General features: G+C 41.9%; 1 protein-coding gene across 1 annotated transcript in view; it reads left to right on the top strand.

The window, feature by feature from the left end:
- The first annotated feature begins 1096 nt into the window (after positions 1-1096).
- The window catches only part of LOC139556686 (fibronectin type III domain-containing protein 4-like), an 89722-nt gene continuing 64372 nt past the window's right edge, over positions 1097-26446 (top strand). Inside the window, exon 1 of the mRNA XM_071370928.1 lies at positions 1097-1777. Coding sequence (XP_071227029.1) covers positions 1702-1777 — 76 coding nt within the window. The 5' untranslated portion in view covers positions 1097-1701. The remainder of the gene's footprint in view (positions 1778-26446) is intronic.

Raw genomic sequence — 26446 nt, 5'->3', positions numbered from 1 at the left:
CTTAGGGACAAGTCTCTGAATGTCCTTGAGTGGACCAGCCAGAGCCCGGACTTGAACCCGATCAAACATCTCTGGAGAGACCTAAAAATAGTTGTGCAAAGACGCTCCCCATCCAACCTGACAGAGCTTGAGAGGATCTGCAGAGAAGAATGGGAGATACTCCCCAAATACAGGTGTGCCAAGCTTTTAGTGTCGTACCTGAAAAAGACTCAAGGCTGTAATTGCTGTCACAGGTGCTTCAACAAAGTACTGAGTAAAGGGTCTGAATACTTCTGCAAATGTAATATTTCAGTTTTTTCTATAAACCTGTTTTTGCTTTGGCATTATGAGACATTGTGTGTAGATTGATGAGGGGGGGGGGGGGAAACGATTTAATACATTTTAGAATAAGGCTGTAAAGTAAAAACAAAATGTGTAAAAAGTCAAAGGGTCTGAGTACTTTCTGAATGCTCTGTACTTCCCTCAGATTACACAGACACACAAAGACTTCAAAAATAAACCCAATGATGATAAACTCCCATATCTATTGTGTAAAATACCAAAGTGTTCCGTCACAGCAGCAAGATTTGTGACCTGATGCCACAAGAAAAGAGCAACCAGTGAAGAAGAAACACCATTGTAAATACAACCCATATTTATGTTTATGTTGAATTATTTTCCCTTTTTTTGTACTTTAACTATTTGCACATCATTACAACACTTTACATAGACACATTATGACATTTTAAATGTCTCTATACCTCTGGAACTTTTGCGAGTGTAATGTTTACTATTCATTTTGTATTGGTTATTTCACTCTTGTTTATTGTCTTTCACTTGCTTTCGCAATATAAACATATGTTTCACATGCAAATAAAACCCCTTAAATTGAAGTTGAACACATGTTTCCCATGCCAATAAAGCCCCTTGAATTGAATTGAAATTGAATTGAGAGAGAGAGAGAGAGAGAGAGAGAGAGAGAGAGAGAGAGAGAGAGAGAGAGAGAGAGAGAGAGAGAGAGAGAGAGAGAGAGAGAGAGAGAGAGAGAGACAGAGACAGAGAGAGAGAGAGATCAACATGAATAAATGATCAGAAAGCAGTGCTTACTAGACTGTAAGGCGCGCTGCCTACTGCCGAAGCGCTGCTGGAGCGCTGTCCGAGGTGCTTAAAGTCTCAACGCATCCCCTCATTGTCCTAATCACAGGTTACCTGTAGCCTAGTCATTGTACATGATACATGACTAGCTCATAGGAGATTGAGAATCACACTTGAAGATGGCATGAGCGTTCGATTTTTGTGGAAGCCTCTTTTTAAAAATAAATCATTGGAGAAGATCGAAGGCATCAGAACGCCGTGAGATTTCATTTGGACAAGACGGTTTGAGAAAGGCGAGGAGGTGAGGAGGCTCTGCTATCGGAGGGATGGTTAACGGATACATATTGGATTATTGTTGACATGAATGTACCGGGACATGTTGACAGAGTGTTTGTGAATGTGATCTCTTTTGTCACACATCTGAAGGTAGTTAACCTACTCTGAATAGTGTAATTGGACTCGGTTTCACCGGTCACTTCGGATAATAGGGATGATTCGTGAAAGGAATTGTTGTCCTAGTTTGCTATAAATTGCCGTCATTAAGTTGCCTACAAGTTGGGTACTTGAAGAAGATCGGACATTTATGCATTTTGGTCTATAGATCTGGGAAGAATCAAACGCCAAGCCATGTCTCGTCTGCTGGTGTTGGTGAACTGTGCAGTCCAGTTGCTCTTCACCAGCGACATGTTTGTGGTCACAGCAAGTAAGTTAATATTGAAAAAATTTTGTCGTGGGTTTCTTATGTTTCTATAACGAGTTAGCTGTTTCTGTCAATCCTTTCTCACTCACTGTGCCAAAACAGAATATCCAACTGGACATGTGGACATTGTATGCGCTTTCGCCAACGATAGGTTGGTGGATAAATGCTGAGGGGACATCTATAATATTTCATTCACCATTTATTATGATGATTTTTAAATTATTCAGACGCATTTAAAATGTCGACTTGATCGTTCACCTCAACTTTTACAAGTAACCTTCACTTGGTTATTTTGCAAATCTGTTTCTAATTAGCCAGTGATTATTAACACATTACTACTGAATTACTCACGCATAATTAACACCATAGCATCTCTTAATAGCCAGCCATTACATAAGACTATTCAGTGAAAACCAACCTGCTGTCAACCCTAATCCACGAAAATAGCTCCTTGACCTCCTTATCTAGACTGTCCATAGATATTAACCATAGATATTAAACATAGATATTAACCATAGATATTAACCATAGATATTAATCAGAGTTATTAACCATAGATATTAACCATAGATATTAATCAGAGTTATTAACCATAGATATTAACCATAGTCATTAACCATAGTCATTAACCATAGATATTAACCATAGATATTAACCATAGTCATTAACCATAGATATTAACCATAGTCATTAACAATAGATATTAACCATAGATTAACCATAGTCATTAACCATAGTCATTAACCATAGATATTAACCATAGATATTAACCATAGTCATTAACCATAGATATTAACCATAGTCATTAACAATAGATATTAACCATAGATATTAACCATAGTCATTAACCATAGTCATTAACCATAGATATTAACCATAGTCATTAACCATAGTCATTAACCATAGATATTAACCATAGTCATTAACAATAGATATTAACCATAGATATTAACCATAGATATTAACCATAGATATTAACCATAGTTATTTATTTATTTATTTCACCTTTATTTAAGCAGGTAGGCCAGTTGAGAACAAGTTCTCATTTACAACTGCGACCTGGCCAAGACAAAGCAAAGCAGTTTGACACATACAACAACACAGAGTTACACATGGAATAAACAAACATACAGTCAATAATACAGTAGAAAAAAATAAGTCTATATACAGCATGTGCAAATGAGGTAAGATAAGGGAGGTAAGGCAATAAATAGGCCATGGTGGCGAAGTAATTACAATATAGCAATTAAACACTGGAATGGTAGATGTGCAGAAGATGAATGTGCAAGTAGAGATACTGGGGTGCAAAGGAGCAAGATAAATAAATAAATACAGTGTGGGGATGAGGTACTTGGATGGACTATTTACAGATGAGCTATGTACAGGTGCAGTGATCTGTGAGCTGCTCTGACAGCTGGTGCTTAAAGCTAGTGAGGGAGATAAGAGTCTCCAGCTTCAGTGATTTTTGCAATTCGTTCCAGTCATTGGCAGCAGAGAACTGGAAGGAAAGGCGGCCAAAGAAGAAATTGGCTTTGGGGGTGACCAGTACCTGCTGGAGCACGTGCTGCGGGTGGGTGCTGCTATGGTGACCAGTGAACTGAGATAAGACGGGGCTTTACCTAGCAAAGACTTGTAGATGACCTGGAGCCAGTGGGTTTGGCGACAAGTATGAAGCGAGGGCCAGGCAACGAGAGCATACAGGTCTCAGTGGTGGGTAGTATATGGGGCTTTGGTGACAAAACCCCATATAACCAGACACCTAGGTATTTTGTAGTTGTCCACATATTCTAGGTCAGAGTAGTGATGCTGGACAGACGGACAGTTGCGGGCAGCGATCAGTTGAAGAGCATGCATTTAGTTTGACTTGCATTTAAGAGCAGTTGGAGGCCACGGAAGGAGAGTTGTATGGCATTGAAGCACGTCTGGAGGTTAGTTAACACAGTGTCCAAAGAAGGGCCAGAAGTATACAGAATGGTGTCGTCTGCGTAGAGGTGGATCAGAGAATCACCAGCAGCAAGAGCGAAATCATTGATGTATACAGAGAAGCGAGTCGGCCTGAGAATTGAACCCTGTGGCACCCCCATAGAGACTGCCAGAGGTCCGGACAACAGGCCCTCCGATTTGACACACTGAACTCTATCTGAGAAGTAGTTGGTGAACCAGGCAAGGCAATAATTTGAGAAACCAAGGCTGTTGAGTCTGCTGATAAGAATGTGGTGATTGACAGAGTCGAAAGCCTTGGCCAGGTCGATGAATATGGTGGGATTCTAAATATTCGGTGATTTGTTTGTTAACTTGGCTTTCGAAGACCTTAGAAAGGCAGGGAAGGATAGATATAGGTCTGTAGCAGTTTGGGTCTAGAGTGTCTCCCCCTTTGAAGAGGGGGGTGACCGCGGCAGCTTTCCAGTCTTTGGGGATCTCAGATGATATGAAAAAGAGGTTGAACAGGCTAGTAATAGGGGTTGCAAAAATTTGGGAAGATAATTTTAGAAAGAGAGGGTCCAGATTGTCTAGCCCAGCTGATTTGTAGTGGTCCATATTTTGCAGATCTTTCAGAACATCAGCTATCTGGTTTTGGGTGAAGGAGAAATGGGGGAGGCTTGGGCGAGTTGCTGTGGGGGTGCAGGGCAGTTGACCGGGGTAGGAGTAGCCAGGTGGAAAACATGGCCAGCCGTAGAGAAATGCTGATTGAAATTCTCAATTATCGTGGATTATCGGTGGTGACAGTGTTTCCTAGCCTCAGTGCATTGGGCAGCTGGGAGGAGGTGCTCTTATTCTCCATGGACTTTACAGTGTCCCAGAACGTTTTGGAGTTTGTTCTACAGGATGCAAATTTCTGTTTGATAAAGCTAGCCTTTGCTTTCCTAACTGCTTGTTGGTTCCTGACTTCCCTGAAAAGTTGCATATCACGGGGGATATTCGATGCTAATGCAGAACGCCACAGGATGTTTTTGTGCTGGTCAAGGGCAGACAGGTCTGGAGTGAACCAAGGGCTATATCTGTTACTGGTTATACATTTTTTGAATGGGGCATGCTTATTTAAGATGGTGAGCAAGGAACTTTTATAGAATAACCAGGCATCCTCTACTGACGGGATGAGGTCAATATCCTTCCAGGATCCCCGGGCCAGGTCGATTAGAAAGGCCTGCTCGCTGAAGTGTTTCAGGAACCGCGGATGCAGGCAATGAGGCAGTGATCGCTGCGATCTTGTTTGAGGACAGCAGAGGTGTTTTTGGAGGGCAAGTTGGTTAGGATGATATCTATGAGGGTGCCCGTGTTTACGGATTTGGGGTGGTACCTGGTAGGTTCATTGATAATTTGTGTGAGATTGAGGGCATCTAGCTTAGATTGTAGGATGGCCGGGGTGTTAAGCACGTCCCAGTTTATTAACCATAGTTATTAACCATAGATAATAAGCATAGATATTAACCATAGATATTAACAACAGATATTAACCATAGTGATTAACCATAGTCATTAACGATATCAAATGTATTAATAAAGCCGTTTTTACATCAGCCGATGTCACAAAGTGCTGTACAGCAACACAGCCTAAAACCCCAAACAGCAAGCAATGCAGAACAGTTGAAACTGGAGCAGCAGCACGGCCAGGTGGACTGGGGACAGCAAGGAGTCATCAGGCCAGGTAGTCCTGAGGCATGGTCCTAGGTCTCAGGTCCTCCGAGAGAGAAAGAAAGAGAGAGAGAATTAGAGGGAGCATACTTAAATTCACACAGGACACCGGATAAGACAGGAGAAATACTCCAGATATAACAGCCCCCAGACACATAAACTATTGCAGCATAAATACTGAAGGCTGAGACAGGAGGGGCGGGAGACACTGTGGCCCCGTCCGACGATACCCCCGGATAGGGCCAACCAGGCAGGATATAACCCCACCCACTTTGCCAAAGCACAGCCCCCACACCACTAGAGGGATATCTTCAACCACCAACTTACCATCCTGAGACAAGGCCGAGTATAGCCCACGAAGATCTCCCCCACGGCACGAACCTGAGGGGGGCGCCAACCCAGACAGGAAGATCACGTCAGTGACTCAACCCACTCAAGTGACGCACCCCTCCTAGGGACGGAATGGAAGAGCACCAGTAAGCCAGTGACTCAGCCCCTGTAATAGGGTTAGAGGCAGAGAATCCCAGTGGAGAGAGGGGCACCGGCCAGGCAGAGACAGCAAATCGTCGCTCCAGTGCCTTGCCATTGACCTTCACACCCCTGGGCCAGACTACACTCAATCATAGGACCTACTGAAGAGATGAGTCTTCAATAAATACTTAAAGGTCAAGACCGAGTCTGCGTCTCTCACATGAATAGGCAGACCATTCCATAAAAATTGAGCTCTATAGGAGAAAGCCCTGCCTCCAGCTGTTTGCTTAGAAATTCTAGGGACAGTAAGGAGCCATGTGTCTTAGTCATTAACCATAGATATTAACCATAGATATCAACCATAGTCATTAACCATATATATTAGCCATAGTCATTAACCATAGATATTAACCATAGTCATTAACCATATATATTAACCATAGATATTAACCATAGATATTAACCATAGTCATTAACCATAGATATTAACCATAGTCATTAACCATAGATATTAACCATAGTCATTAACCATAGATATTAACCATAGTCATTAACCATAGATATTAACCATATATATTAACCATAGATATTAACCATAGATATTAACCATAGTCATTAACCATAGTCATTAACCATAGATATTAACCATAGATATTAACCATAGATATTAACCATAGATATTATCCATAGATATTATCCATAGATATTAACCATAGATATTAACCATAGATATTAACCATAGATATTAACCATAGATATTATCCATAGATATTATCCATAGATATTATCCATAGATATTATCCATAGATATTAACCATAGATATTAGCCATAGTCATTAACCATAGATATTAACCATAGTCATTAACCATAGATATTAACCATAGTCATTAACCATAGATATTAACCATAGTCATTAACCATAGATATTAACCATATATATTAACCATAGATATTAACCATAGATATTAACCATAGTCATTAACCATATATATTAACCATATATATTAACCATAGATATTAACCATAGATATTAACCATAGTCATTAACCATAGATATTAACCATAGATATTAACCATAGATATACAGTATAATTGCATGTGTGCCCTTTGCTAAATGTGGATGACATTGTTTCTTGTATTCCCATGCATTCACTCATGATACAGTTGATTCAAATCACTGGATATCTACAGTAAAGGCTTCTTTGAAGACAGTGGAAACTTGGACATCTACTGTATGATCAATGATTTACCATTGTGTATCCATCCATTAACTCACAGTGCTACATATAGCAAGCTACATGTCTATCGACATGTCTGTAGACAATAGTCGTGGCGACATCTTGAACATTCTATTGTCGCGGCGACATCTTGAACATTCTATTGTCGCGGCGACATCTTGAACATTCTATTGTCGCGGCGACATCTTGAACATTCTATTGTCGCGGCGACATCTTGAACATTCTATTGTCGCGGCGACATCTTGAACATTCTATTGTCGTGGCGACATCAAACTTGTCGTTTTCGTTAAGAAAAAGTATAAACACAAAATGACAGGCTCTGCATGACATCAGCATCCCGGTGTTCCACCTTCACTATTTCAACACCGATAAACCCATCCGTCTCAAAATGAAATCAATAAATGTCAACCAGGCAACTAAAAACAATTTTTACCTAGTTACCTAGTTATCTAGAGGCTATCCAGTTCAAATAATAAATGACAGAGTATAAATGACAACATCTGAAATGCTACTTTTTGTTCATTATTTCAGGAAAATAAATGTAAAAACAGCATCATTATTTACAAGGTAATAGTGAGCTTTACAGAAAATAGCTTATGGTCACACCGTGAATAAATAAAAGTAGGTCATTCTATCTGAGAATTTTAAAAAGTCCTGCATCATCTTGTCACATGAGGATTTGGTCTGGTAGCTGTGGCAATCCGGTAACAACGACATCGGACCTTACGTTGGTCAACTTTTTTTCATGTTTGTGTGACAAGGAAACTTTTTCGACCAGTGACAATTGTCGCGATATAATTGTCTACAGACATGTAGTTAGACCAAGTATAAACTGACCATTAGGCTACTGCATATAGTAGATGAATTCATGTTGTAGCTCAGAACTTTACACTTTAATCAAGGTTTCTCACAATCCGTTCTCTAATCTCTCTCTGAATTCACAGAACGCTACAATTCCCTACGTTTGAAGTGGGATTGAAAACGCGAGGCTTCCATGGGCCCCACTGTCACGCCCTGACCATAGATTGCTTTGTATGTGTCTATGTTTTGTTTGGTCAGGGTGTGATGTGGGTGGACATTCTATGTTGTTTTGTCTAGGTTGTCTATTTCTGTGTTTGGCTTAGTATGGTTCTCAATCAGAGGCAGGTGTCAGTCGTTGTCTCTGATTGGGAGCCATATTTAGGTAGCCTGTTTTCCTTTGTGTTTTGTGGGTGGTTATTTTTCTGTGTCTGTGTTTCACCATACGGAACTGTTTCGGTCGTTTGTCAGTTTATTGTTTTTGTTCATTGTTCACGTATTCTTATTAAAATGGAGACTTACCACTCTGCGCATCGGTCCTCCTCACCTCATTCCAACGATCAGCGTTACACGCACCTTTGGTTGTGTGCTTTCTGCCCGGTGGGATGTTTAATCTCTGCAGGGAAAAAAATACATTCTCGGAGCCATCAGGAACAGGAAAATCATTAGAATAATCATTAGGACTGTCATAAATATGAACGGCTCACTGCAAACAGGCCTGGATGAAGAAATAGCTGTGTCACTAAGGTTGGCCGTCCTCAATGCACCGAGACAGTTGGGATTTACAATCTGTCTATATTAATTCGAACATCCAATATAAATTAACAGAGCTAAGTTTTATGGTTCCCCATTAGGTTTTATTGTAACGAAAAAACATGACATCATTGAAAAAAATGGGGAATTGTGTTGTGAAATATATTTTAGAGGGGAAAATCAGGTGGACATGAATGGCCCATATAAACTGTAAAAAATAAATAGTTCTTTCAATTATTTATTATTAAGTAACTAGTGTTACCCGAACAAAAATGCTTTGCTCAAATGTAGCTCCAACTTGACAAAATGTAGATGAAAATTTGGTCAACTTAAAATGATGTGTTTGCTCAACTTGTCTCTTATGTTCATTCAACTAGAAAATATTATTTGGGCATTTTACCTTTAAAAAAAAAGTCTGTTGACCTAATTACACACACACACACAGTCCTTTGGACAAACAATGTTTTCAACTTACAAAACGTATTTGACACATTTAAATACATGATTATGTTGTGCATTTTCATTTATACAGTCGTTATTATTCAACATGTCCTCATCTGGGACTTTAACTCACAACCTCTTGGTTCACAGCAATCCAATCTTCCTGTTCGACACCTTGTCTGTTACTTTATAAAAATTATTTGAAAGAGTTTTTTATTCTTTTTTCGGCCTGCTGCCGATAGCTAACAGGAGTCCCCTGGTGTGTGTGTGGTTGCTGTAGAGACGTAGACAGGAAGGAACAGGACAAGACATGTGGTTGCTGTAGAGATATAGACAGGAAGGAACAGGACAAGACATGTGGTTGCTGTAGAGACGTAGACAGGAAGGAACAGGACAAGACATGTGGTTGCTGTAGAGACGTAGACAGGAAGGAACAGGACAAGACATGTGGTTGCTGTAGAGACGTAGACAGGAAGGAACAGGACAAGACATGTGGTTACTGTAGAGACGTAGACAGGAAGGAACAGGACAAGACATGTGGTTACTGTAGAGATGTAGACAGGAAGGAACAGGACAAGACATGTGGTTGCTGTAGAGATGTAGACAGGAAGGAACAGGACAAGACATGTGGTTACTGTAGAGATGTAGACAGGAAGGAACAGGACAAGACATGTGGTTACTGTAGAGATGTAGACAGGAAGGAACGGGACAAGACATGTGGTTACTGTAGAGATGTAGACAGGAAGGAACAGGACAAGACATGTGGTCCACGTGGTGTCAAGGTTGTCTCTGAGAGCCAGAGGCTTTGTCACCGACTGTTAGTGGAATTAAATAATTCCTCTAATATACTCATTAATTAAATTCAATCTGTCTATTTATAAGAATTTGTAAGATACTTATTAACATAAAATAGACAGGATACAGTCATATTAAAATTAGATAATAGTGTTTATTCTCGGAGCACGCTGCTATTTGATCATAAACACAGGCTTATATACAAGATATGACGTCATAGGTTACAGAATAAGTCTCATTGTCCTGACAAATAGAAAACAGGTTCAAAAGTTCATTCCAACTTCACAGCACACACACATGACACATAATATAATCAATTATCCTGAAGGCTCACTATAATTTATTACCACTTTAGCAGACAACTCAAGATAATGGAAGACCTAAGAAGTGACCCACAGCCTTATCTAAACATCTCAGGGCTAAGTTGGGTCAGTTCAACCAGAGTTTAATGACCCTTTCTGCTTATTTTATGACCCACAACACAAATCTCTTTTCACCAGGCGTGCAGAGTTCAATTAGTTATAGTTTTATCTAAAGCTAGAATTTGTTTTAACTATTTATTAACAAAATTCCTAACAATGACTCACACCGAGATCTGCAATGTCACCATCGTTGCTCGTCCCGCTGTAGAGTCCCTGTGCAGAATGTAAAGCTTACGCACACAAACACACAAACACACACATAGACACACACAAACACACAACCACGCACACACACACATACACAGAAACACACACATACAAACACACTCACACAGACAGACAGACCAGTTGGGAGTCATCCGCGGTTATAATAGACTACATAACCTTGACCTGATATTCTCGGTCCACACGGCGAAAAACTAAGAAAAATACATCGGGTTGTTAGGCAGTCATTACATTAACCTCATACTAGCCCCTGGTCCCATCTGGTCCTAGTGTATTGTCACACTGTCCCTGGTCACCTTCTGAGCTGTGTCCCAAATACCACCCTCCCTATATAGGGCATTGGTCAAAAGTAGTGCACTATAAAGTGACTAGGGAGTAGGGTGTAATTTCAGACAGACGGTCTCTTATTGGATGAATGAACGTTGTTACACCTGAGGGACATGACAAAGGGAACAGTGTGAGACACTTCCCTGACTCTATCTAGCTGTCCTCCATTTGACCCATCACTAAGCTTGCTTGCTGTAGCCATTTTAGAGACTGACTGGCTTTTTGTTTAGAAAGGAAGATGAGAATGTTGTGGAGTTGTGGTGTCTCCTGTATTGGATTGAGAATGTTGTGGTGTTGTGGTGTCAGCTGTATTGGATTGGGAATGTTGTGGTGTCACCTGCATTGGATTGAGAATGTTGTGGTGTTGTGGTGTCACCTGCATTGGATTGAGAATGTTGTGGTGTCACCTGCATTGGATTGAGAATGTTGTGGTGTCACCTGTATTGGATTGAGAATGTTGTGGTGTCACCTGCATTGGATTGAGAATGTTGTGGTGTTGTGGTGTCACCTGCATTGGATTGAGAATGTTGTGGTGTCACCTGCATTGGATTGAGAATGTTGTGGTGTTGTGGTGTCACCTGCATTGGATTGGGAATGTTGTGGTGTTGTGGTGTCACCTGCATTGGATTGAGAATGTTGTGGTGTTGTGGTGTCACCTGCATTGGATTGGGAATGTTGTGGTGTTGTGGTGTCACCTGCATTGGATTGGGAATGTTGTGGTGTTGTGGTGTCACCTGCATTGGATTGGGAATGTTGTGGTGTTTTGGTGTCACCTGCATTGGATTGAGAATGTTGTGGTGTTGTGGTGTCACCTGCATTGGATTGAGAATGTTGTGGTGTTGTGGTGTCACCTGCATTGGATTGAGAATGTTGTGGTGTTGTGGTGTCACCTGCATTGGATTGAGAATGTTGTGGTGTTGTGGTGTCACCTGCATTGGATTGAGAATGTTGTGGTGTTGTGGTGTCACCTGCATTGGATTGAGAATGTTGTGGTGGTGTGTTGTCACCTGCATTGGATTGAGAATGTTGTGGTGTTGTGGTGTCACCTGCATTGGATTGAGAATGTTGTGGTGTCACCTGCATTGGATTGAGAATGTTGTGGTGTCACCTGCATTGGATTGAGAATGTTGTGGTGTTGTGGTGTCACCTGTATTGGATTGAGAATGTTGTGGTGTTGTGGTGTCACCTGTATTGGATTGGGAATGTTGTGGTGTTGTGGTGTCACCTGCATTGGATTGAGAATGTTGTGGTGTCACCTGCATTGGATTGAGAATGTTGTGGTGTTGTGGTGTCACCTGCATTGGATTGGGAATGTTGTGGTGTTGTGGTGTCACCTGCATTATATTGGGAATGTTGTGGTGTTGTGGTGTCACCTGCATTGGATTGAGAATGTTGTGGTGTTGTGGTGTCACCTGCATTGGATTGAGAATGTTGTGGTGTTGTGGTGTCACCTGTATTGGATTGAGAATGTTGTGGTGTTGTGGTGTCACCTGCATTGGATTGGGAATGTTGTGGTGTTGTGGTGTCACCTGCATTAGATTGGGAATGTTGTGGTGTTGTGGTGTCACCTGCATTGGATTGAGAATGTTGTGGTGTCACCTGCATTGGATTGAGAATGTTGTGGTGTTGTGGTGTCACCTGCATTGGATTGAGAATGTTGTGGTGGTGTGTTGTCACCTGCATTGGATTGAGAATGTTGTGGTGTTGTGGTGTCACCTGCATTGGATTGAGAATGTTGTGGTGTCACCTGCATTGGATTGAGAATGTTGTGGTGTCACCTGCATTGGATTGAGAATGTTGTGGTGTTGTGGTGTCACCTGTATTGGATTGAGAATGTTGTGGTGTTGTGGTGTCACCTGTATTGGATTGGGAATGTTGTGGTGTGAATGTATTGGATTGAGAATGTTGTGGTGTCACCTGCATTGGATTGAGAATGTTGTGGTGTCACCTGCATTGGATTGAGAATGTTGTGGTGTTGTGGTGTCACCTGTATTGGATTGAGAATGTTGTGGTGTTGTGGTGTCACCTGCATTGGATTGAGAATGTTGTGGTGTCACCTGCATTGGATTGAGAATGTTGTGGTGTTGTGGTGTCACCTGCATTGGATTGGGAATGTTGTGGTGTTGTGGTGTCACCTGCATTAGATTGGGAATGTTGTGGTGTTGTGGTGTCACCTGCATTGGATTGAGAATGTTGTGGTGTTGTGGTGTCACCTGCATTGGTTTGAGAATGTTGTGGTGTTGTGGTGTCACCTGTATTGGATTGAGAATGTTGTGGTGTTGTGGTGTCACCTGCATTGGATTGGGAATGTTGTGGTGTTGTGGTGTCACCTGCATTAGATTGGGAATGTTGTGGTGTTGTGGTGTCACCTGCATTGGATTGAGAATGTTGTGGTGTTGTGGTGTCACCTGCATTGGATTGAGAATGTTGTGGTGTTGTGGTGTCACCTGCATTGGATTGAGAATGTTGTGGTGTTGTGGTGTCACCTGCATTGGATTGAGAATGTTGTGGTGTCACCTGCATTGGATTGAGAATGTTGTGGTGTCACCTGCATTGGATTGAGAATGTTGTGGTGTTGTGGTGTCACCTGCATTGGATTGAGAATGTTGTGGTGGTGTGTTGTCACCTGCATTGGATTGAGAATGTTGTGGAGTTGTGGTGTCACCTGTATTGGATTGAGAATGTTGTGGTGTTGTGGTGTCACCTGCATTGGATTGGGAATGTTGTGGTGTTGTGGTGTCACCTGCATTAGATTGGGAATGTTGTGGTGTTGTGGTGTCACCTGCAATGGATTGAGAATGTTGTGGTGTTGTGGTGTCACCTGCATTGGATTGAGAATGTTGTGGTGTTGTGGTGTCACCTGCATTGGATTGAGAATGTTGTGGTGTTGTGGTGTCACCTGCATTGGATTGAGAATGTTGTGGTGTTGTGGTGTCACCTGCATTGGATTGAGAATGTTGTGGTGTCACCTGCATTGGATTGAGAATGTTGTGGTGTCACCTGCATTGGATTGAGAATGTTGTGGTGTTGTGGTGTCACCTGCATTGGATTGAGAATGTTGTGGAGTTGTGGTGTCACCTGCATTGGATTGAGAATGTTGTGGTGTTGTGGTGTCACCTGCATTGGATTGGGAATGTTGTGGTGTTGTGGTGTCACCTGCATTAGATTGGGAATGTTGTGGTGTTGTGGTGTCACCTGCATTGGATTGAGAATGTTGTGGTGTCACCTGCATTGGATTGAGAATGTTGTGGAGTTGTGGTGTCACCTGCATTGGATTGAGAATGTTGTGGTGTCACCTGCATTGGATTGAGAATGTTGTGGTGTCACCTGCATTGGATTGAGAATGTTGTGGTGTTGTGGTGTCACCTGTATTGGATTGAGAATGTTGTGGTGTTGTGGTGTCACCTGTATTGGATTGGGAATGTTGTGGTGTTGTGGTGTCACCTGCATTGGATTGAGAATGTTGTGGTGTTGTGGTGTCACCTGTATTGGATTGAGAATGTTGTGGTGTTGTGGTGTCACCTGCATTGGATTGGGAATGTTGTGGTGTTGTGGTGTCACCTGCATTAGATTGGGAATGTTGTGGTGTTGTGGTGTCACCTGCATTGGATTGAGAATGTTGTGGTGTTGTGGTGTCACCTGTATTGGATTGAGAATGTTGTGGTGTTGTGGTGTCACCTGCATTGGATTGGGAATGTTGTGGTGTTGTGGTGTCACCTGCATTAGATTGGGAATGTTGTGGTGTTGTGGTGTCACCTGCATTGGATTGAGAATGTTGTGGTGTTGTGGTGTCACCTGCATTGGATTGAGAATGTTGTGGTGTTGTGGTGTCACCTGCATTGGATTGAGAATGTTGTGGTGTTGTGGTGTCACCTGCATTGGATTGAGAATGTTGTGGTGTCACCTGCATTGGATTGAGAATGTTGTGGTGTCACCTGTATTGGATTGAGAATGTTGTGGTGTCACCTGCATTGGATTGAGAATGTTGTGGTGTTGTGGTGTCACCTGCATTGGATTGAGAATGTTGTGGTGTCACCTGCATTGGATTGAGAATGTTGTGGTGTTGTGGTGTCACCTGCATTGGATTGGGAATGTTGTGGTGTTGTGGTGTCACCTGCATTGGATTGAGAATGTTGTGGTGTTGTGGTGTCACCTGCATTGGATTGGGAATGTTGTGGTGTTGTGGTGTCACCTGCATTGGATTGGGAATGTTGTGGTGTTGTGGTGTCACCTGCATTGGATTGGGAATGTTGTGGTGTTGTGGTGTCACCTGCATTGGATTGAGAATGTTGTGGTGTTGTGGTGTCACCTGCATTGGATTGAGAATGTTGTGGTGTTGTGGTGTCACCTGCATTGGATTGAGAATGTTGTGGTGTTGTGGTGTCACCTGCATTGGATTGAGAATGTTGTGGTGTCACCTGCATTGGATTGAGAATGTTGTGGTGTCACCTGCATTGGATTGAGAATGTTGTGGTGTTGTGGTGTCACCTGCATTGGATTGAGAATGTTGTGGTGGTGTGTTGTCACCTGCATTGGATTGAGAATGTTGTGGTGTTGTGGTGTCACCTGCATTGGATTGAGAATGTTGTGGTGTCACCTGCATTGGATTGAGAATGTTGTGGTGTCACCTGCATTGGATTGAGAATGTTGTGGTGTTGTGGTGTCACCTGTATTGGATTGAGAATGTTGTGGTGTTGTGGTGTCACCTGTATTGGATTGGGAATGTTGTGGTGTTGTGGTGTCACCTGCATTGGATTGAGAATGTTGTGGTGTCACCTGCATTGGATTGAGAATGTTGTGGTGTTGTGGTGTCACCTGCATTGGATTGGGAATGTTGTGGTGTTGTGGTGTCACCTGCATTATATTGGGAATGTTGTGGTGTTGTGGTGTCACCTGCATTGGATTGAGAATGTTGTGGTGTTGTGGTGTCACCTGCATTGGATTGGGAATGTTGTGGTGTTGTGGTGTCACCTGCATTAGATTGGGAATGTTGTGGTGTTGTGGTGTCACCTGCATTGGATTGAGAATGTTGTGGTGTCACCTGCATCGGATTGAGAATGTTGTGGTGTTGTGGTGTCACCTGCATTGGATTGAGAATGTTGTGGTGGTGTGTTGTCACCTGCATTGGATTGAGAATGTTGTGGTGTTGTGGTGTCACCTGCATTGGATTGAGAATGTTGTGGTGTCACCTGCATTGGATTGAGAATGTTGTGGTGTCACCTGCATTGGATTGAGAATGTTGTGGTGTTGTGGTGTCACCTGTATTGGATTGAGAATGTTGTGGTGTTGTGGTGTCACCTGTATTGGATTGGGAATGTTGTGGTGTTGTGGTGTCACCTGCATTGGATTGAGAATGTTGTGGTGTCACCTGCATTGGATTGAGAATGTTGTGGTGTTGTGGTGTCACCTGCATTGGATTGGGAATGTTGTGGTGTTGTGGTGTCACCTGCATTAGATTGGGAATGTTGTGGTGTTGTGGTGTCACCTGCATTGGATTGAGAATGTTGTGGTGTTGTGGTGTCACCTGCATTGGATTGAGAATGTTGTGGTGTTGTGGTGTCACCTGTATTGGATTGAGAATGTTGTGGTGTTGTGGTGTCACCTGCATTGGATTGGGAATGTTGTGGTGTTGTGGTGTCACCTGCATTAGATTGGGAATGTTGTGGTGTTGTGGTGTCACCTGCATTGGATTGAGAATGTTGTGGTGTTGTGGTGTCACCTGCATTGGATTGAGAATGTTGTGGTGTTGTGGTGTCACCTGCATTGGATTGAGAATGTTGTGGTGTTGTGGTGTCACCTGCATTGGATTGAGAATGTTGTGGTGTCACCTGCATTGGATTGAGAATGTTGTGGTGTCACCTGCATTGGATTGAGAATGTTGTGGTGTTGTGGTGTCACCTGCATTGGATTGAGAATGTTGTGGTGGTGTGTTGTCACCTGCATTGGATTGAGAATGTTGTGGAGTTGTGGTGTCACCTGTATTGGATTGAGAATGTTGTGGTGTTGTGGTGTCACCTGCATTGGATTGGGAATGTTGTGGTGTTGTGGTGTCACCTGCATTAGATTGGGAATGTTGTGGTGTTGTGGTGTCACCTGCAATGGATTGAGAATGTTGTGGTGTTGTGGTGTCACCTGCATTGGATTGAGAATGTTGTGGTGTTGTGGTGTCACCTGCATTGGATTGAGAATGTTGTGGTGTTGTGGTGTCACCTGCATTGGATTGAGAATGTTGTGGTGTTGTGGTGTCACCTGCATTGGATTGAGAATGTTGTGGTGTCACCTGCATTGGATTGAGAATGTTGTGGTGTCACCTGCATTGGATTGAGAATGTTGTGGTGTTGTGGTGTCACCTGCATTGGATTGAGAATGTTGTGGTGGTGTGTTGTCACCTGCATTGGATTGAGAATGTTGTGGAGTTGTGGTGTCACCTGCATTGGATTGAGAATGTTGTGGTGTTGTGGTGTCACCTGCATTGGATTGGGAATGTTGTGGTGTTGTGGTGTCACCTGCATTAGATTGGGAATGTTGTGGTGTTGTGGTGTCACCTGCATTGGATTGAGAATGTTGTGGTGTCACCTGCATTGGATTGAGAATGTTGTGGAGTTGTGGTGTCACCTGCATTGGATTGAGAATGTTGTGGTGTCACCTGCATTGGATTGAGAATGTTGTGGTGTCACCTGCATTGGATTGAGAATGTTGTGGTGTTGTGGTGTCACCTGTATTGGATTGAGAATGTTGTGGTGTTGTGGTGTCACCTGTATTGGATTGGGAATGTTGTGGTGTTGTGGTGTCACCTGCATTGGATTGAGAATGTTGTGGTGTCACCTGCATTGGATTGAGAATGTTGTGGTGTTGTGGTGTCACCTGCATTGGATTGGGAATGTTGTGGTGTTGTGGTGTCACCTGCATTAGATTGGGAATGTTGTGGTGTTGTGGTGTCACCTGCATTGGATTGAGAATGTTGTGGTGTTGTGGTGTCACCTGCATTGGATTGAGAATGTTGTGGTGTTGTGGTGTCACCTGTATTGGATTGAGAATGTTGTGGTGTTGTGGTGTCACCTGCATTGGATTGGGAATGTTGTGGTGTTGTGGTGTCACCTGCATTAGATTGGGAATGTTGTGGTGTTGTGGTGTCACCTGCATTGGATTGAGAATGTTGTGGTGTTGTGGTGTCACCTGCATTGGATTGAGAATGTTGTGGTGTTGTGGTGTCACCTGCATTGGATTGAGAATGTTGTGGTGTTGTGGTGTCACCTGCATTGGATTGAGAATGTTGTGGTGTCACCTGCATTGGATTGAGAATGTTGTGGTGTCACCTGCATTGGATTGAGAATGTTGTGGTGTTGTGGTGTCACCTGCATTGGATTGAGAATGTTGTGGTGGTGTGTTGTCACCTGCATTGGATTGAGAATGTTGTGGAGTTGTGGTGTCACCTGTATTGGATTGAGAATGTTGTGGTGTTGTGGTGTCACCTGCATTGGATTGGGAATGTTGTGGTGTTGTGGTGTCACCTGCATTAGATTGGGAATGTTGTGGTGTTGTGGTGTCACCTGCAATGGATTGAGAATGTTGTGGTGTTGTGGTGTCACCTGCATTGGATTGAGAATGTTGTGGTGTTGTGGTGTCACCTGCATTGGATTGAGAATGTTGTGGTGTTGTGGTGTCACCTGCATTGGATTGAGAATGTTGTGGTGTTGTGGTGTCACCTGCATTGGATTGAGAATGTTGTGGTGTCACCTGCATTGGATTGAGAATGTTGTGGTGTCACCTGCATTGGATTGAGAATGTTGTGGTGTTGTGGTGTCACCTGCATTGGATTGAGAATGTTGTGGTGGTGTGTTGTCACCTGCATTGGATTGGGAATGTTGTGGTGTTGTGGTGTCACCTGCATTAGATTGGGAATGTTGTGGTGTTGTGGTGTCACCTGCATTGGATTGAGAATGTTGTGGTGTCACCTGCATTGGATTGAGAATGTTGTGGAGTTGTGGTGTCACCTGCATTGGATTGAGAATGTTGTGGTGTTGTGGTGTCACCTGCATTGGATTGAGAATGTTGTGGTGTTGTGGTGTCACCTGCATTGGATTGAGAATGTTGTGAAGTTGTGGTGTCACCTGCATTGGATTGGGAATGTTGTGGTGTTGTGGTGTCACCTGCATTGGATTGAGAATGTTGTGGTGTTGTGGTGTCACCTGCATTGGATTGAGAATGTTGTGGTGTCACCTGCATTGGATTGAGAATGTTGTGGTGGTGTGTTGTCACCTGCATTGGATTGAGAATGTTGTGGTGTTGTGGTGTCACCTGCATTGGATTGAGAATGTTGCGGACACTGTCAGGTATCCTCAAGGTGCTTTCCAACCAAAACAACAACCATTATCTAATGTACATACTACGGTAAACACATACTTGCGAACATTAGAAGTTGAAGGTTAAGCTGACGTAGTTGCTATGCGATTAAAGGCTACATCTTAGCTGTTCCCATTACATAAGCTTACACATTTAGCCCTATGCTAACCTCACCAGGCGCCTGTAAATTATTTCTTGTAACAAATTCTGTATCAGCCAATTAAAAATCGTTGACGTAGTTGGACGTGTTTCAACACTTGTTCATTGAAGCGTCCTTAAACAGAAGTTCAAAAGCACATTCTTATAATCAAAGCAACGACATCAGGTGTATTTGACTGACTGGTCAAATTGCTCTCTGTGTTGGGCGACTAGCTCCATTGTTGGAGATTGTGACAAGGGTTTGAATCTTTACTATGGCCATACCATGGGTTATAGTACATGGGTTATATTACATGGGTTATATTTCATGGGTTATATTACAATGGGTTATATTACATGGGTTGTATTACATGGGTTGTATTACATGGGTTATATTACAACGGTTATATTACATGGGTTATATTACATGGGTTATATTACAATGGGTTATATTACATGGGTTGTATTACATGGGTTATATTACAATGGGTTATATTACATGGGTGAAATTACATGGGTTATATTACAATGGGTAATATTACATGGATTATATTACATGGGTTATATTACATGGGTTTTATTACATGGGTTATATTACAATGGGTATATTACATGGGTTATATTACAATGGGTTATATTACATGGGTTGTATTACATGGGTTGTATTACATGGGTTATATTACAATGGGTTAAATTACATGGGTTATATTACAATGGCTTTTTTCTGGCCACTCTTCCGTAAAGCCCAGCTCTGTGGTCCTATGGACAGATACTACAATCTCCTCTGTGGAGTTTTGCAGCTCCTTCAGGGTTATCTTTGGTCTCTTTGTTGCCTCTCTGATTAATGCTCTCCTTGCCTGGTCTGTGAGTTTTGGTGGGCGACCCTCTCTTGGCAGGTTTGTTGTGGTGCCATATTCTTTCCATTTTTTTTTAATAATGGATCTAAATGGTGCTCCGTGGGTTGTTCAAAGTTTCGGATATATTTTTATAACCCAACCCTGATCTGGACTTCTCCACAACTTTGTCCCTGACCTGTTTGGAGCGCTCCTTGGTCTGTCTTCATGGTGCCCCTTGCTTAGTTGTGTTGCAGACTCTGGGTCCCTTCAGAACAGGTGTCTATATACTGAGATCATGTGACAGATCATGTGACACTTAGATTGCACACAGGTGGACTTTATTTAACTAATTATGTGACTTCTGAAGGTAATTGGTTGCACCAGATCTTATTTAGAGGCTTCATAGCAAAGGGGGTGAATACATATGCACGCACAACTTTTCCGTTTTTTTTTCTAATATTTTTAGAAATAAGTAATTTTTTAAATTTCACTTCACCAATTTGGACTATTTTGTTTATGTCCATTACACGAAATCCAAATAAAAATCCATTTAAATTACAGGTTGTAATGCAACAAAATAGGAAAAATGCCAAGGTGGTGAATACTTTTGCATGGCACTGTATATGACATAGATTATATGACATAGGTTATATGACATAGGTTATATTACACAAGCATTGCGCTACATTCTCATTAACATCTTGCCAACCATGTGTATGTGACCAATAAAAGGTGATTTGATTGGCTATATTATTTGACAAGTTCATAAGGAAAGCAGTGATGGTTACGGTACATGACAGTTATTTGACAAGTTTGACAAGGAGAGCAATTTTGGAATACGTTAGATTTGATAATGTAGGATGAACACGTTAGATTTGATAATGTAGGAGAACACGTTAGATTTGATAATGTAGGATGAACATGTTAGATTTGGTAATGTAGGAGAACACATTAGATTTGGTAATGTAGGAGAACACGTTAGATTTGGTAATGTAGGAGAACACATTAGATTTGGTAATGTAGGAGAACACATTAGATTGGTAATGTAGGAGAACACATTAGATTTGGTAATGTAGGAGAACACGTTAGATTTGGTAATGTAGGAGAACACATTAGATTGGTAATGTAGGAGAACACATTAGATTTGGTAATGTAGGAGAACACGTTAGATTTGGTAATGTAGGAGAACACGTTAGATTTGGTAATGTAGGATAAACACGTTAGATTTGGTAATGTAGGAGAACACGTTAGATTTGGTAATGTAGGAGAACACATTAGATTTGGTAATGTAGGAGAACACGTTAGATTTGGTAATGTAGGAGAACACATTAGATTTGGTAATGTAGGAGAACACATTAGATTTGGTAATGTAGGAGAACACGTTAGATTTGGTAATGTAGGAGAACACGTTAGATTTGGTAATGTAGGATAAACACGTTAGATTTGGTAATGTAGGAGAACACGTTAGATTTGGTAATGTAGGAGAACACATTAGATTTGGTAATGTAGGATGAACACGTTAGATTTGGTAATGTAGGAGAACACGTTAGATTTGGTAATGTAGGAGAACACATTAGATTTGGTAATGTAGGAGAACACGTTAGATTTGGTAATGTAGGAGAACACGTTAGATTTGGTAATGTAGGATAAACACGTTAGATTTGGTAATGTAGGAGAACACGTTAGATTTGGTAATGTAGGAGAACACGTTAGATTTGGTAATGTAGGATAAACACGTTAGATTTGGTAATGTAGGAGAACACGTTAGATTTGGTAATGTAGAATGAACACGTTAGATTTGATAATGTAGGAAAACATGTTAGATTATGTAATGTAGGAGAACACGTTAGATTTGGTCATGTAGGAGAACACGTTAGATTTGGGCATGTAGGAGAACACGTTAGATTTGGGCATTTATGCGATGATCATGCCATTTTTTCACTCTACCCTTGAGATAGACCAAGCGAAGGGGAACAGAGGTAAACCTCGAATTTAGAGGTTTACATATATCCAAGTTGACCTATTTTAAGAAATTCCATTGGTTTGTGGAGAAAAAGATGAAGATCTTTGATAGGCTGATGCAGAATTTGTTAGCATTGGGGCTAAATGTGTAAGCAGTGTTATTATCCAGACGAGACAACAGCTGGCAAAACTTGGCCTGGGATGTTGTTGGGTGTTAGAATACCGGGGACGTTCCTCCATTAATTAAAAGCTGTTGCTCTATTTGGTTCTGCCGAACACCTTATTATAACGTATCTACAGAATAAAGCATGGGTTTATATTTTAGAAATATACAGTATCAAAGCAATGGGCGATGTCATTTACAAAATAGCCTCCAAACACTCTACTCAGCAAATTGGATGCAGTCTATCACAGTGCCATCCTTTTTGTCACCAAAGCCATAGATATAGACAAACATAGACAAACATATACCACCCACCACTGCGACCTGTATGCTCTCGTTGGCTGGCCCACGCTTCATATTCGTTGCCAAACCCACTGGCTACAGGTCATCTACAAATCTCTGCTAGGTAAAGCCCCGCCTTATCTCAGCTCACTGGTCACCATAGCAGCACCCACCCGTAGCACGCGCTCCAGCAGGTATATCTCACTGGTCACCCCCAAAGCCAATTCCTCCTTTGGCCGCCTTTCCTTCCCGTTCTTTGCTGCCAATGACTGGAACAAATTGCAAAAATCACTGAAGCTGGAGACTCATATCTCCCTCACTAGCTTTAAGCACCAGCTGTCAGAGCAGCTCACAGATTACTGCACCTGTACATAGCCCATCTATAAATAGCCCATCCAACTACATCATCCCAATATTGTTATTTATTTAAAAAATGTGTCTCCTTTGCACCCCAGTATCTCTACTTGCACATTCATCTTCTGCACATCTATCACTCCAGTGTTTAATTGCTAAATTACGTCTCCACTACGGCCTATTTTTTGCCTTACCTCCCTTATCTTACCTCATTTGCACACACTGTATATAGATACTTTTTTATTGTGTTATTGACTGTATACAGTTTACAATTTACAATTGGCTCATTCATCCCCCTCCTCTCCCCTGTAACTATTCCCCAGGTCGTTGCTGCAAATGAGAACGTGTTCTCAGTCAACTTACCTGGTAAAATAACGGTAAAATAAAAAATAAAAAAAATAAAAGTATGTTTGTTTATTCCATGTGTAACTCTGTGTTGTTGTTTGTGTCGCACTGCTTTGCTTTATCTTGGCCAGGTCACAGTTGTAAATTAGAACTTGTTCTCAACTGGCCTACCTGGTTAAATAAAGGTGAAATAAATAAAAATAAAAACATTTTTATAGAGGGACTTATTCACAGCATACATAATCAGAGCCACAAACTGCCTCTGGAAGCAACGTCAGCACAAGAACTGTTCGTCGGGAGATTCATGAAAATGGGTTTCCTGAGCCTGCTTAATTGTGCAGCTCCCTTTATTGCTCAGTAGCCCACATTTTTTATTTAACATTGCTATCAGGAAGTATTCCAAAAGCATGGAAATCCGCATAAGGGTGGGGATACAAATTATCCTGATAACTATCGCCCCATTTCAAGACTACCTTCTTTAGCTAAGATTCTAGAATTCTTGGTTAATGTACAACTTTGTTCCTTTTTATCTGATAATTATATTTTTAATATAAACCAATCAGTGTTTAGGCCTGGGCATAGTACTACCACAACAACCACGCTAGTTGTTAATGATCTTGTCAATGCCTTGGATGCTAAAAAGAGCTGTGCTGCCTTGTTTATTGACCCGTCAAAGGTGTTGGACACTGTTGATCATTCTGTTTTACTGAAGAAATGATCAAGAGTTGGCCTGGGATACATACAGCCTGTTCATGGTTTCAGAATTATCTGAGTGACAGAACTCAGGCCATCTTGATAGATGGGGTTAAATCAGAATTATCTTAGCGACAGAACTCAAGCCATCTGGATAGACGGGGTTAAATCTGAATTTCTTGAGATTCAAAAAGGTGTTCCTCAGGGTCCGATTTCGGGTCCATTATTATTCACCTTGTATATCAATGACGTAGGAAACACTGTTAATACTTGTAACTTTCATCTCTATGCAGATGACACAGTTTTGTATTCCTGTGCCTGTCACGCCTTAGTATTCTTTGTTTTCTTTATTATTTTAGTTAGGTCAGGGTGTGACATGGGAAGTTTGTGTGTTTTGTCTAGTTTAGGGTGTGTGTATTGTTTAGGGGGTTTTGTATAGTGTATGGGGTTGGGTTCAGGTGAGAGGTCTAGGAAAGTCTATGGTTGCCTGGTTTGGTTCTCAATCAGAGACAGCTGGTTATTGTTGTCTCTGATTGGGAGCCATATTTAAGGCAGCCATGGGCTTTAGGTGATTGTGGGTAATTGTCTATGTTGTACGTTTGTAGCTTGTGTGTGCACTTACGTCTATAGCTTCACATTTTACATTTAGCAGACGCTCTTATCCAGAGCGACTTACAAATTGGTGCATTCACCTTATGATATCCAGTGGAACAACCACTTTACAATAGTGCATCTAACTCTTTTAAGGGGGGGGTTAGAAGGATTACTTTATCCTATCCTAGGTATTCCTTAAAGAGGTGGGGTTTCAGGTGTCTCCGGACACGATCGTTTGTTGTTTTGTTTCAGTTTGTTAAAGTGTTCGTTGCGTGTTTTTTTCCCCTTCTCAAATAAAAGAGAATGTATTTTGCACACGCTGCGCCTTGGTCCACTCTCTCTCAGCAAGACGATCGTGACAGTGCCACCTCAGTGCAGCAGGCCACTCATGAACTTCAACATGACTTTGATTCAATTTAGAAATCACTTACAGATCTTAAATGAGCGTTAAATTCAAGTAAAACCAAGCTCATGCTGTTTTCTAGGTCACGAAATGTTGACCCTGAGGACCTGCATATCTGCGCTATAAATGGAGCCCAAATTGAACTCGTTTCTCAATATCAGTACCTGGGTGTCTGGATTGATGACAAGTTGTCTTTCGTAACATATGGAAGATTATTTATATCAAAATAAATCACGCCTTTTGGTGATATTGTTTACATGCATGTGGCAACCTTGGCTTTGAGCTCCTTGGACGCGGTCTACCATTCAGCAATACGTTTTATCACAGGGGACAATTTTAGGACTCAACCTTTTAGTTTGTATAAAAATGTGGGCTGGACCTCTCTGTCTATAAGAAGGCAGGATAGTGGGCTCGTTTCCCGGAACCACACATATGTAAACAAGCTTTGGATAAAAGCGTCTGGTAATTGGCATGAATTAATGTCTCCCTCTTGGTTCTTTGCTACTTGATAACATTGTGTTACTGTCTAAGAAGTCTGAGAATATTTTTCAGATTCTGTAAATGCAAAAACAAAATGTTTTTGTTTGCCTTTGTACATCACACCATGTCCACATCAGAATGTGTCTGATGTGATGCATTAACATGCCATACTGCGCTTTGGAACACTATCAAGTTGGAGGGACACAACCTCTCTCTCTCCTCCTCTCTCTCCTCTCTCTCCTCTCTCCTCTCTTTCTCTCTCTATCTCTCTCCTCTCGCCCTTCTCCTCTTTCTATCTCTCTCCTCTCTCCCTTCTCCTCTCTCCCCCTCTCTTTACTCTCTCTATCTCTCTCCTCTCTCCCTTCTCCTCTCTCCTCTTTCTCCCCTCACTCCTCTCTCCTCTCTTTCTCTCTCTCCATCTCCCCTCTCTCTCCTCTCTCCTCTCTCTTTCTCCTCTCTCTCTCCTCTCTCCTTTCTACTCTCTCTCTCTCTCTCCCTTCTCCTCTCTTTCTCTCTCTCCTCTCTCTCCTCTCTTTCTCTCTCTCCTCTCTCTCCTCCCTATCTCTCTCTCTCCCCTCTCTCTACTCTCTCTCCCCTCTCTATCTCTCTCTCCCCTCTCCTCTCTCTCTCTCTCTCTCTCTCTCTCTCCCTCTCCTCTCTCTTTTCTCCTCTCTCTCTCTCTCCCCCTCCTTCCCTCTATACATCTGTCAGCATCTATCTATGTTAACCCACCTCCTATCTCTTCTATCTTCACCCACCAAGACAACTGATCTACAATCGGAGCTTCTCATTAAATGGGAAAATGAGGTAGACCTGACCCTGCGACCCCATGATGTCACTCAATATCTCTCCACCCCCCCACCCCCAACACAGATACCTTAACAGTCTTTTCCCATGTGAGTCACCAGGCATTGGCTCCACTAGGTAGACACACACTGTCAGGACCCGGTGCGAGAAACAGTCACTAATAATCGT

The sequence above is a fragment of the Salvelinus alpinus genome, chromosome 27 (assembly GCF_045679555.1).
Source record: "Salvelinus alpinus chromosome 27, SLU_Salpinus.1, whole genome shotgun sequence".
Classification (NCBI taxonomy): domain Eukaryota; kingdom Metazoa; phylum Chordata; class Actinopteri; order Salmoniformes; family Salmonidae; genus Salvelinus; species Salvelinus alpinus.
This window is presented reverse-complemented; position numbering and strand designations above follow the sequence as displayed.